Here is a 12,404-nt window from a genome sequence, read left to right as displayed (position 1 = left end):
CTCTACCTCTCTCTCTCTACTTCTCTCTCTACCTCTCTCTACTTCTCTCTCTGCCTCTCTATCTCTCTACCTCTATCTCTCTACTTCTCTCTCTACCTCTCTCTCTACCTCTATCTCTCTACCTATCTCTCTCTACTTCTCTCTCTGCCTCTCTCTCTACCTCTCTCACCCCTCTATCTCTCTACCTCTACCTCTCTCTCTCTACCTCTCTCTCCCTCTATCTCTCTACCTCTATCTCGCTACCTCTCTCTCTACCTCACTCTCTCTACTTCTCTCTCTACCTCTCTCTACCTCTCTTTCTCTCTCTCTCTCTACATCTATCTCTACTTCTCTCTCTGCGTCTCTCTCTACCTCTCTCTCTACCTCTCTCACCCCTCTATCTCTCTACCTCTACCTCTCTCTCTCTACCTCTCTCTCCCTCTATCTCTCTACCTCTATCTCACTACCTCTCTCTCTACCTCACTCTCTCTACTTCTCTCTCTACCTCTCTTTCTCTCTCTCTCTCTACATCTATCTCTACTTCTCTCTCTGCGTCTCTCTCTACCTCTCTCTCTACCTCTATCTCTCTACCTCTACCTCTCTCACCCCTCTACCTCTCTCTCTCTACCGCTCTCTCTACCTCTATCTCTACTTCTCTCTCTACCTCTATCTCTCTACCTCTCTCTCTACCTCTCTCTCTACTTCTCTCTCTACCTCTCTGCCTCTCTCTCTGCCTCTCTCTCTCTGCCTCTCTCTCTCTCTACCCCTCTCTCTACCTCTCTCTCTATCTCTATCTCTCTACTTCTCTCTCTGCCTCTCTCTCTGCCTCTATCTCTCTACCTCTCTCTCTACTTCTCTCTCTGCCTCTCTCTCTCTCTCTCTCTCTCTGCCTCTCTCTCTCTCTCTCTCTCTACCTCTCTCTCTCTACCCCTCTCTCTACCTCTCTCTCTCTCTCTCTCTATCTCTACCTCTATCTCTATCTCTCTACCTCTATCTCTCTACCCCTCTCTCTACCTCTCTCTCTATCTCTACCTCTATCTCTCTACCTATCTCTCTACCTCTATCTCTCTACCTCTATCTCTCTACCTCTATCTCTCTACCTCTATCTCTCTACCTCTATCTCTCTACCTCTATCTCTCTACCTCTCTCTCTCTCTCTCTACCTCTCTCTACCTCTCTCTCTACCTCTATCTCTATCTCTCTCTCTCTACCGCTATCTCTCTACCCCTTGTTGGCCGTTGTGTAAAGGTGGGATGTTATCTCCTCCTATCTGATCAGCCTAATCCTGTCGAGCTCCGTGGCGCTTGGCGATCTGTCAGAACACACTGGGCTGTCGAGATTGAGGGATAACGAGAGGATCAGAATCCGTCGCAGGTCCAGGTCCTCTCCCAGGGCCTGCTAGTAACATCCCTCCTCGGAGCGGTGATGATTCAGAGACCGAGAATTACAACAGGATTGAGAGAGCTCCATTGAGTGGTTCACCACCTTTAGTTAGTATTGTTTTAATATCTAGCTTTTATTGGCTGTTGGTGGAGATTCATGAGGGAAGTGAGTTCTCTGGTTGGAGGCTCTGTTATTGTGGGGGGATAATGGCGGATAGGTTTAATTCTCTGGTTTTGGTTTCCCCCCAGGTTCTGTGAGTCCCCCTCCAGTGACTTGGAGATGAAGAACGGCCGAGGCCGGGGCAAGAGGATGAGGCCTAACGGAAACACACCCGTCAACGAGAACAGCAACTCGTCAGACAACAAGGGAAGCGGCACCAGCAAGACGCGCGGTGCCAACAGCAGCAGCAAGGGCCGGCGGGGCACGCCGCCCAACAGCAACACAGAGGACGTTAAGGCCAGCCCTTCGTCGGCTAACAAGCGCAAGAACAAGCCCGCCTCAGACATGGAGCCCAACTCCAGCTCGGAGGACACCAAGGGCAGCAAGCGCATGCGCACCAACTCCAACAGCGGCCCTGGAGGACTGCCCCAGACGCCTCACGCCGTCCTCCCCGGCAAACCCGGCATCAAGGCGGAGCCGCTGCCCCCGCAGCAGCTCGACCGCAACTGCCCTTCGCCGGTGCTCATTGACTGCCCGCACCCCAACTGCAACAAGAAGTACAAGCACATGAATGGCCTCAAGTACCACCAGGCCCGCGCCCACAATGACGATGACATCAAGCTGGACATGGACGGGGACAGTGAGTACGGGGAGGACTCTACGCTCCACCCCGATCCGAGCAGCTTCAATGGGGCTTCCATCTCTCAAAAGGGCTGCTTGTCACCTGCCCGCTCAATCACGCCCAAGGGTAGGGGCTTTGAGGCCCAGACTCCGTCACCCTCCTCGGGGAAGTTTGTCTCCAAGCAGAGTAAAAAGAAGCCGTGCGAGGCCGACCCAGAGGCGGGGGGCATGCCCGTGGACGGCTGTGAGGACGGGCCCTGCCTAACGGACGAGGCCAGCAATGACGGCCTGGACTACAAGAAGGACAAGGCCAAGAAGACGGGCGGACAAGCTGGCTCCAAGGCGGACAAGCTGGCCCAGAAGGGTGTGAAGTCAACACGGCCCAACGCCCCGACCATACCACCTCAGCAGCTCTACTCCCTACAGACGGCAGGCAGCTTCCCTGCAGCCAGCCCTGGCTCCACCCCTGCCGTGGGCTCAGCAGTTCAGTCTGTCCCCAAGAGCCCCCAGCTAAAAGCCATCCAGCCCAAGCCCTCTGCCCTGGGAGACCCCTCGCCTGTGAACCCAGCGCTGAGCGGCTCCAAGGACAAGAAGAAGAAAAAGGAAAAGAAGAAGAAGGAGGATGTGGGAAAGGAGGGAGACAGCCCCAAAGGGAGAGGAGGAAAGCCAGAGGAAGGTAAGAGCCCGTACTCTGAATCTTCGGACCCGGGGAGCAAAGGCGACGGGCTGCTGAACGGCTCGTCAGACCCCCACCAGAGCAGGCTGGCCAGCATCAAGGCCGAGGCGGACAAGATCTACAGCTTCACCGACAACGCTCCCAGTCCCTCCATCGGCGTGGCCAGCAGGATAGAGGCCGGAGGCATGGCCCAGCCCCTCACCCCGCTCCATGTGGTCACACAGAACGGAGCCGACAACTCCTCGGTGAAGACCAACAGCCCAGCCTACTCAGACATCTCGGACGCGGGCGAGGACGGCGAGGGCCGGGTGGAGGGCGTCAAGGGAGTCAAGTCCGAGGAGCAGGCCACCCGAGAGGGGGCCAAGAAGGCCCTGTTCCCCACCCAAACGGCCAGCAAGGAGTCTCCCTACTACCCCGGCTACGAGACTTACTACTCCCCGAACTACGCCAACCCTAACCCTAGCCCGGGGGTGTCGGCCACGGGGGTCGCGCAACAGGAGGGGGCCCAGGTCAAGGTGAAAAAAGAGGAGCAGGAGGGGCCGGGCGAGGAGGACCGCAAGGTCAAGCAGGAGCAGCAGGAGGAGCGTAAGCCCGAGATAGGTGCCTCTGGGCCGGGACAACAGCAGCAGCAACAGGCCTCGGTCATCCAGCAACGCTCCAACATGTACATGCAGCCTCTCTACTACAACCAGTACGCCTACGTTCCCCAGTACGCCTACCACCCGGACCAGGCCTACCACAACCACCTGATGAACACCAACCCGGCCTACCGGCAGCAGTATGACGAGCGGCAGAGGCAGGCGGCAGCCGAGCAGCACCGCGCCGCAGAGAAGAAATCAGACGCTGCTGGAAAAGAGCGAGAGGGCTCCTCGGGGAAGGAGCGGGGTGAGGAATGGAAGCAGAAGGCTTTGGTTCCCCCCACCCTCTCCAAGGCTCCCAGTCTCACAGACCTGGGCAAAGGCGGGCTGCCCCAGGGCAAGCCGCCCAAAGAGCCCTCGTCCTCCTTGGAGCAGGCCAAGTCATCAGTCATCATGCCCAAGGGGGAGGACGCCAAGGTGCCGGCCCAGCAGGCTGAGGGGATGAAGATGAAGCTGAGTGAAGGAGGACACCACGGGAAGGGGGAGGAGCCCAAGGCGGGCATGGAGTCGGGCAGGCCGTCTGCCATGGAGCAGGCCATGTGGTACAGACAGGTAACCTGACACGGTTGAGTTTGAATCTGCTGATTGTGATTGGATGATAGAAAAATGTATGTAGCAAGACACCAAAATGATCAGTATCAAACTGAGTAGAAGTGCATGCTGGTTTGTGTATTTTGGGAAATGTTTAAGTGAAGGTACATTTTTGTAGGACAAAACTGATGAGATGTTGTCTGTAATGAGATGTTTTGTGTTGTTTTCAGGAGCCAGACTCACGGCTGTGGCCTTACCTATACCCCAGCAAATACCCCGAGGCCCACAAACAACAGGAGGAGGAGCAGCGCAACAGGGAAAGAGACAGAGACCGAGGAGAGAGGGACCGAGACAACAGAGACAGGGAACGGGAACGAGACCGAGACAGAGACCGAAAGTGCAGGGACGAGAGGGCTCGGCCCAAAGATGCCACCCCCAAGGAGGAGTGTAAAGAGGGGTCTGAGCCCCGGTTGTCTTCGGCCTCGGAGGAACACCGGGGGGTGGGAAAGGACCCGAGGGCCACCGCTGGCCACATGCAGTTCTCCTCTCCCCTGGCCCAGCACCAGGGTTACATGCCCTACATGCACGGAGCCTACGCTTACGGCCAGGGCTACGACCCCAGCCACCCGGGCTACCGCGGGATGCCCTCAGTCATGATGCAGAACTACCCTGGTAAGAGTTAATGCCACTGCTTACAGTATACATTGCATTCAGAAAGTATTCAGACCCCTTCCCTTTTTCCACATTTTGTTACGTTACAGACTTATTCTAAAATGGATTAAATGGCTTTTTTCCCTCATCAATCTCCACACAATACCCCTTAATGACAAAGCGAAAACAGCTTTTTAGAAATTTTTGCAAATGTATTCAAAATATTTCCGAATGCACTGTACATACAGCTCTGCCATTGGATTGTTTAAATCTGTATTATGATGATGTACAAAATTGGCTTATATAAAATAAGACTGAGTGAACCCTGATATGCATTCATTTTCAGGTTTCTTTGATGGTAAATGGGAACACTTAATCGACTCGCGTGTCATGGTGTTTAACCTCCTCTGTCACCCCCCAGGCTCCTACTACTCCTTCTCCCCCTACGGCAGTAAGATGGGGCCGGGCGAGGAGGGCGGCGAGAAGGCCTCGCGGGCCAGCCCCACGGTCAGTGGCAAGTCATCCTCCGAGGCCAAGGCATTGGACATCCTTCACCAGCACGCCAGCCAGTACAAGAGCAAGTCGCCCACGGTCGGCGACAAGACCTCCTCGCGCGAACGGGAACGGGAGCGCGCTGTGGCCGAGCGCGAACGAGACATGGACCGGCCGCGCTCCTCGCCCTCGCAGCGCATCATGCCTTCCCATCACCACCTGGGCTACCCGCTGCTCTCGGGGCAGTACGACCTGTCCTACGCCACAGGTAAGTGATGGATGGACGCCCACAAACAAGCTCAAGCACAAGGACACATCTCAGCCTTCAGCGTTGGCTAGCTCCTCAAATAGAACGCTGTTCTATGGTAGTCACCTAACTGTAAAATGATATAATTTTGTGAGGCCCTTTTCTCCTACCTAAGGTATTATGGAAAATAAAACAATAATAAAATATCATCCATAACTTGGTGTAAGTGTATTGACTAAATCTGAAGTTATTATTAGTATATGGAGGCGTATCTAACGAGTGGCTCTTCCTTCACAGGTCTCTCCTCATCAGCCATAGTTGCCAGTCAGCAAGCCTCCGCCCCCTCCATGTACCCCCCTGCACGAAGATGAGGATGGTGAGGATCCCGCTTACACAGACACACACACACACACACCACACACACCACAAAACACACACACACACCACACACACCACAAAACACACACACAACACACCACACACACACACACCACACACACCACACACACCACAAAACACACACACACACACACACACCACACACACACACACACACCACAAAACACACACCACAAAACACACACACACAACACACACACACATTTCTTCCTGATGTTTAAACATGGTCTTTGATCCAGAAGGGGTGTGTTATGATGAGCCTCTGTTGGCCTACTTGACCAAAAGTATGTGGACACCTGCTCGTCGAACATCTCATTCCAAAATCATGGGCATTAATATGGAGTTGGTCCCCCCTTTGCTGCTATAACAGCCTCCACTCTTCTGGGAAGGATTTCCAGCAACAAGATCATTCGTGATGTTGGGCGATTAGGCCTGGCTCGCATTCGCCGTTCCATTTCATCCCGAAGGTGTTCGATGGGGTTGAGGTCAGGGCTCTATGCAGGCCAGTTAAGTTCTTCCACACCGATCTCGACAAACCATTTCTGTATGGACCTCGCTTTGTGCACGGGGGCATTGTCATGCTGAAACAGGAAAGGGACTTCCCCAAACCGTTGCCACAAAGTTGGATGCACAGAATTGTCTAGAATGTCATTGTATGCTGTAGCGTTAAGATTTCCCTTAAATCGGACCTAACCCCAACCATGAAAAACAGCCCCAGACCATTATTCCTCCTCCACCAAACTTTACAGTTGGCACTATGCATTCAGGCAGGTAGCGTTCTCCTGGCATCCGCCAAACCCAGATTAGTGATTCATCACTCCAGAGAACGCGTTTCCACTGCTCCAGAGTCCAATGGCGGCGAGCTTTACACCACTCTAGCCAACGCTTGGCGCTGCGCATGGTGATCTTAGGCTTGTGTGAGGCTGCTCGGCCATGGAAACCACAGGAGGTTGGTGGCACCTAAATTGGGGAGGACGGGCTCGTGGTAATGGCTGGAGCGGAATAAATGAATGGTGTCAAATACATCAAACACATGGTTTCAATTTACTCTGTTCCGACCATTATTATGAGCTGTCCTCCCCTCAGCAGCCTCCTGTGATGGAAACTCCTTTCATGAAGCTCCCGACGAACAGTTATTGTGCTGACGTTGCTTCCAGAGGCAGTTTGGAACTCGGTAGTGAGTGTTGCAACCGAGGACAGAATATTTTTACGCTCTTCAGCACTTGGTGGTCCCGTTCTGTGAACTGTGACGTTTCCAGTTCATAATAACAGCACTTACAGTTGACGGGGCAGCTCTAGCAGGGCCAAAATTTGACAAACTGACTTGTTGGAAAGGTGGCATCCTATGACGGTGCCACGTTGAAAGTCACTGATCTCTTCAGTATGGGCCATTCTACTGTCAATGTCTGTCTATGGAGATTGCATGGTGGTGTGCTCGATTTTATACACCTGTCAGCGACGGATGTGGCTGAAATAGCCGAATCCACTCATTTGAAGGGGTATGTGTCCACATACTATGTGTCCACATACTTTTGGCCGTGTAGTGTATCTATTTTTTTTACTGTACTGAGTTCCTTAGTCCAAAAATAAACGCTTCTGTCTGACTAGAGGGATTTCTGGTTGTTTGATGACAAGAATACACTGCAGTCTATGATGTCCTCTGCTGGACAAAATATGAACAAACATCAACTACATTTCATTGAACGCATCAGTGTATACAGTATGCGCGATTCTCTGTAGGGCCTAACTACAATATAGGTTTGATTAAGCAATGTTAATTACAGACCAATCATCTTGTTGAATGTGAATGTTAAATTCTTACCATTGCTGTCGTATAACTCTCCCTGTCTCTTTTTCCCCCCGTAGGGAGACCTGATTGGCTGACCTCGACCTTGCCTGGAGCCATGTGACTGGATCACATGAAGAAGCCTGCTGCAGAGCTCATTTTGAGACATCAGTTCAATGGTGTTTGTTGTATTTTTTTAGTTGTTTCTGCCTGGTTGTTCCGGCTGCTCTGTTTCCTCCTCCCTCCGCTAGTGTGATGGCCACCCCACGGCAAGGCTTCCCGTGGCTGGGTTGAGGGCTCGCCGAGCCCCCTCCTCTGGCCGGCCAGCCAGTCACTCCTTTGCACCATTCACGTGATGGACTAAAAGGTCTGAGGAACGGCCTGACGAGGCTGACACGTTCTTATGGGGTGAGGCCTTATCACACGGACGGCCATTTTGGAACTGGAGAGTGCATAGGGGAGAGGGGGTCGATCAGAAACATACTGGATTAAGTTTGAAATCACTACATGGAGTTATGGACTCATTGGATTGTTGGCTGACCCTGGGCTGACCCTGTGCTGACCCTGGGCTGACCCTGTGCTGACCCTGGGCCTTAGCGTAGTAGGGTTTTAGCTTGACTTGTGGGTTGTTTCATCCATCCACCAAACTACCCACTGACCCGTAGGACATTTTGAGACATTAATTGCAGTGGGGGGTGTCGTTGTTTGGGCCAGAGGGGTGACCGAAAGGGGAGAAACTGGTCTCTCCACCACTCTGGGCTTTCTATGCAAGCCTCTTCTCCTCATACTGACAGAGACAGCCCTCCTCTCCATCTGTTCAGTTTCAGGGGGAGGAACATTCAAGTTCGCGCTCTGTTGAATCTGTATTAGTTTGTGTGAAAAGTTGTCATCCGCCTACTTGAGTTAATTCAGAGAGTAAAACAATGTTGTTGTTTTTTTGTACGAGGCTTTTTATTTTTGTGCGTGGTTCGTTCTACAGCATTAGTCTCCACACTATTCATGTTTTTTCATTATTTTAGCTGTTTATTTTTTTTCTTTTTTCCTTCATGTCTTGTTGGCTTGACGACCATGTTTCCATCTCACTCTGACCCAGTGGTAAAACAAACTCCTTCGGCTGTTTACGTCTGTGTCAAACGCTACTGACCTCTCTGTGGCGGCAGCGACCGCTGTCTCCCGGTTTCCTTTCCCAAAGGGTCAAAGGGTCATCCAGTTTACAGCTCCAATACATCCGCTACAGCGCTCAGCTGCTCAGCGACAGCCTTGAGGGAGGGGACATATCTATGCCTGGAGGTACTTTGGCTTAGAGAGGAGAGGAACAGAGAGGAGGAGGGATGCTCCATTCTGGTGCTCTCTAAGCTCTGTAACCCGGGAGGGAGGGAGGTTGCACTGATCAGAGAGGCTGACTGGACTCTTCACAGATGTTGCCTCTAGTTCCATCCAGCCATTCATCTTCACTGGGCACTGAGAGGGGGTCCCAGACAGACAGACAGACAGGCAGACAGGCAGCCTGCCCAGCTCTTATAGTATACACGGGTTTTGTTTTGGCTGTTTTGGGCCCCAAGTGTCTGTCTGTGGACACTGTCTGGGACCTACACGACTACGTATGTGAACAGTCGGCAACTGTCTGCAAGCCACTGTCTGGCTGTTGCTGCTGCTAGTCTCTCACCAAACTGCATCATGGGATATCTGCAGTCCTCCCTCATCATTGGACATGTAAGAACACAAAGGGAAACTCTCTAGAGCTTGTCAATGGATGCTCAGTAGATATGGCTGCTGCACTCACTCTCCCTCTGTTCTGGCCTGTAGTCCTGGAGAGAGAGGCAGCTCTCTCCCTCTGTTCTGGCCTGTAGTCCTGGAGAGAGAGGCAGCTCTCTCCCTCTGTTCTGGCCTGTAGTCCTGGAGAGAGAGGCAGCTCTCTCCCTCTGTTCTGGCCTGTAGTCCTGGAGAGAGAGGCAGCTCTCTCCCTCTGTTCTGGCCTGTAGTCCTGGAGAGAGAGGCAGCTCTCTCCCTCTGTTCTGGCCTGTAGTCCTGGAGAGAGAGGCAGCTCACTCCTGTATATTTATTAGAGGACGTATAGTCGTGGAGTGCTGTGTTACTGGGAGTTGGCACATGCCCCTGTTATTTTTTTGGTGAATGAGCGTAATTGCAAAATGGAGTCTCCTGCAGGCCCACCTCCTCTCTCTCTCTCCTTTCCAACTATCTCTGTCTAGCTCTGTCGTGTGTGCCTGCATGGCGTAAGCATTATCCCCACACAACGTCCTTCCCAGTGGATCTGCTCCCTCCTGCCCCTCTCACCACCCCTCCTCACTGTGTGCTTTCTGTTTATAGTGGACAGAGGAATTATTTTTAAAAGGTTGTTGGACGCTATCAGAAAATGTCATTTTTTTGTCTGTTAGGCTTCTCTTTTTTCTTCCTACTGTTGTTGACAAACTGTAGCTGCTTTATAACTGGTTCCCCTCCTACCCTTCAGTAGCCTGTTGTTGACAAACTGTAGCTGCTTTATAACTGGTTCCCCTCCTACCCTTCAGTAGCCTGTTGTTGACAAACTGTAGCTGCTTTATAACTGGTTCCCCTCCTACCCTTCAGTAGCCTGTTGTTGACAAACTGTAGCTGCTTTATAACTGGTTCCCCTCCTACCCTTCAGTAGCCTGTTGTTGACAAACTGTAGCTGCTTTATAACTGGTTCCCCTCCTACCCTTCAGTAGCCTGTTGTTGACAAACTGTAGTTGCTTTATAACTGGTTCCCCTCCTACCCTTCAGTAGCCTGTTGTTGACAAACTGTAGCTGCTTTATAACTGGTTCCCCTCCTACCCTTCAGTAGCCTGTTGTTGACAAACTGTAGCTGCTTTATAACTGGTTCCCCTCCTACCCTTCAGTAGCCTGTTGTTGACAAACTGTAGCTGCTTTATAACTGGTTGCCCTCCTACCCTTCAGTAGCCTGTTGTTGCCACTCTTGAAGCTCATGATGCCATTTTAGTCCCCTCGTCGCACACGTTCCCAAGCCTCCTCACCCACCCTCAAGGAAAACAAGTCACATTTCAACATGTCATTGTAACCCCTGTTGGTGTGTTTTTGGTTCAATGAGATGCTGCTCGTGAATGCAGTGTATTGGGTGGGAGTTGTGTTATTACTGCCTGCTGGGATAGACAAAGGCTGAGAGCCAGGCTGAGAGCCAGGCTGAGAGCAGAGCAGCTGTCCACAGAGGAGTGATAGAGAGGTAGAACTCAGCAGATTCTTCCACTGCGTCCACTCTTCTCCCGCTAATGGTCCCCATTAATCCTGACGCCGCACAGCGCCCACTCAACCACTTGTCCGAAACAGTAAATCTGATTCGCCGTGATGCTTTTATTGCCCTTTATGGATCCGGCGTACTTGGGAGCGCAGCACAGGAAATCTGAACTAATAAATTGGATTTGTGTTTTTTGTATTGTATACATAAATGTGATTTAGCGGAGGGGACTAGCCATTTGTTGTGCCAGAGGCGGTAAAACAGACCTCAACACCCCTAAAGTGGCATTTATTCACCAAGAGATCAGTCGAATGCTATTAATGGTCTGCTATTATGAACAATTAAATAGACTGTGCTCAGAGCACTACTCCCTGTGAGTACATCCATTCCAGTAATACCCTAATAGTTATCCTAATCAGACACGTTCCATTTTAATGCCCTGCTAAACACTAATATAAGAGGCCTGTAGGATCCATAACGATCCAGTCACTAGAAAGGGGATCCCCATTCAAGTCAATGTTCAATGATTGGTGGACCGGCATTCTAATGATTCTATGGTAGGCTCATCAAGGTTGACTTGGTTCTCTCCTGTAATGATGTCAGTTCACATGTTACTGGGCGTATGAGTGTTTTTGGAAGTGGCACTGGTTGATAGGCCCTACTCTCACCACAATACTGTTGATGCTCAGCCGTGAATGGATGCTGGCACAGATTTCTTCTGTCATTTTCTCTGAAGTAGATGGTTTTGGTTTTGTTTGGAAATGTGTCTGTCATACAATGGGGGAGGATCCAGTGTTTTTTTAAAGGCTTTTAACACGTTCTGTACGGAGTGAGATGTGAGGCCAGAACCAGATTATATATTAATAGTCATTTTTAACTGTCTCATTGTGAAACCAGAACACTGCTGGTGGAAAGTGGTAAAAAATGCTAAGGAACATTTAAAAAAAAAAAAATGTTTTATCTAGTTTGGGGATAATTTTGTTTTTTTTGTACGTTGACACCCGCCAGCCACAGAAATGAGTTGTTGATCACACTCCCACGGCAGCCATTGTTGGTGTTGTCTCAGACTGTGCTTGGGTAGTCAGTCGTTCCTTGTGTTCCTCACGCCGGGGGAGGAGGGAATGTTCTTGTGTGGGATTTCCTCTTCCTGTTTCTCTATTCATAACCCCGCCCCCTAACCCCCCTGCCCCATCACACTCAGCCCGGCCCCCAGAGCAGTGGCTCAGTATCAGTCATCGGTACTTGAAAGAAAGATGTTTACAGCTTTTTTTATTGCTATGTTTTGTTTTGGTTCAATTCCCCCACCTGCCTCCCCCCCCCCCCCCCCCCCCCCCCCCTCTCCCCCAAGGGTTTCTCTCTTATGTAAAGTGTACATTGACACATTTCTTTTTTTATACAATACTGTAACTTGCCTTTGTACATTTAAGCAACAAACTAAATCTTTTTATGAGACAATCACTCCCATCTGTCTTGTCTTTTTTCCACAGGTAAATAAAGGGTATGGATCACCATAGGTATTGCTATTAGGAAACACTTAGGTTAATGCATATGATACAGGTTAATGCATATGAAACTGGTTAATGCATATGATACAGGTTAATGCATATGAAACAG

At 51.0% G+C, this 12,404-nt stretch overlaps 1 protein-coding gene across 1 annotated transcript in view; it reads left to right on the top strand.

Moving 5' to 3' along the window:
- LOC121540793 (zinc finger protein 609-like) overlaps positions 1-12,114 on the top strand; it is a 149,544-nt gene extending 137,430 nt beyond the window's left edge. The window contains exons 5-9 of the mRNA XM_041849888.2: positions 1,610-4,007; positions 4,217-4,658; positions 5,059-5,397; positions 5,674-5,752; positions 7,642-12,114. Of these exons, the coding sequence (XP_041705822.2) occupies positions 1,610-4,007; positions 4,217-4,658; positions 5,059-5,397; positions 5,674-5,747 (3,253 nt within the window). The 3' untranslated portion in view covers positions 5,748-5,752; positions 7,642-12,114. The remainder of the gene's footprint in view (positions 1-1,609; positions 4,008-4,216; positions 4,659-5,058; positions 5,398-5,673; positions 5,753-7,641) is intronic.
- The last annotated feature ends 290 nt before the right edge of the window (positions 12,115-12,404 follow it).

The sequence above is a fragment of the Coregonus clupeaformis genome, chromosome 26 (assembly GCF_020615455.1).
Source record: "Coregonus clupeaformis isolate EN_2021a chromosome 26, ASM2061545v1, whole genome shotgun sequence".
Lineage (NCBI taxonomy): Eukaryota > Metazoa > Chordata > Actinopteri > Salmoniformes > Salmonidae > Coregonus > Coregonus clupeaformis.
This window is presented reverse-complemented; position numbering and strand designations above follow the sequence as displayed.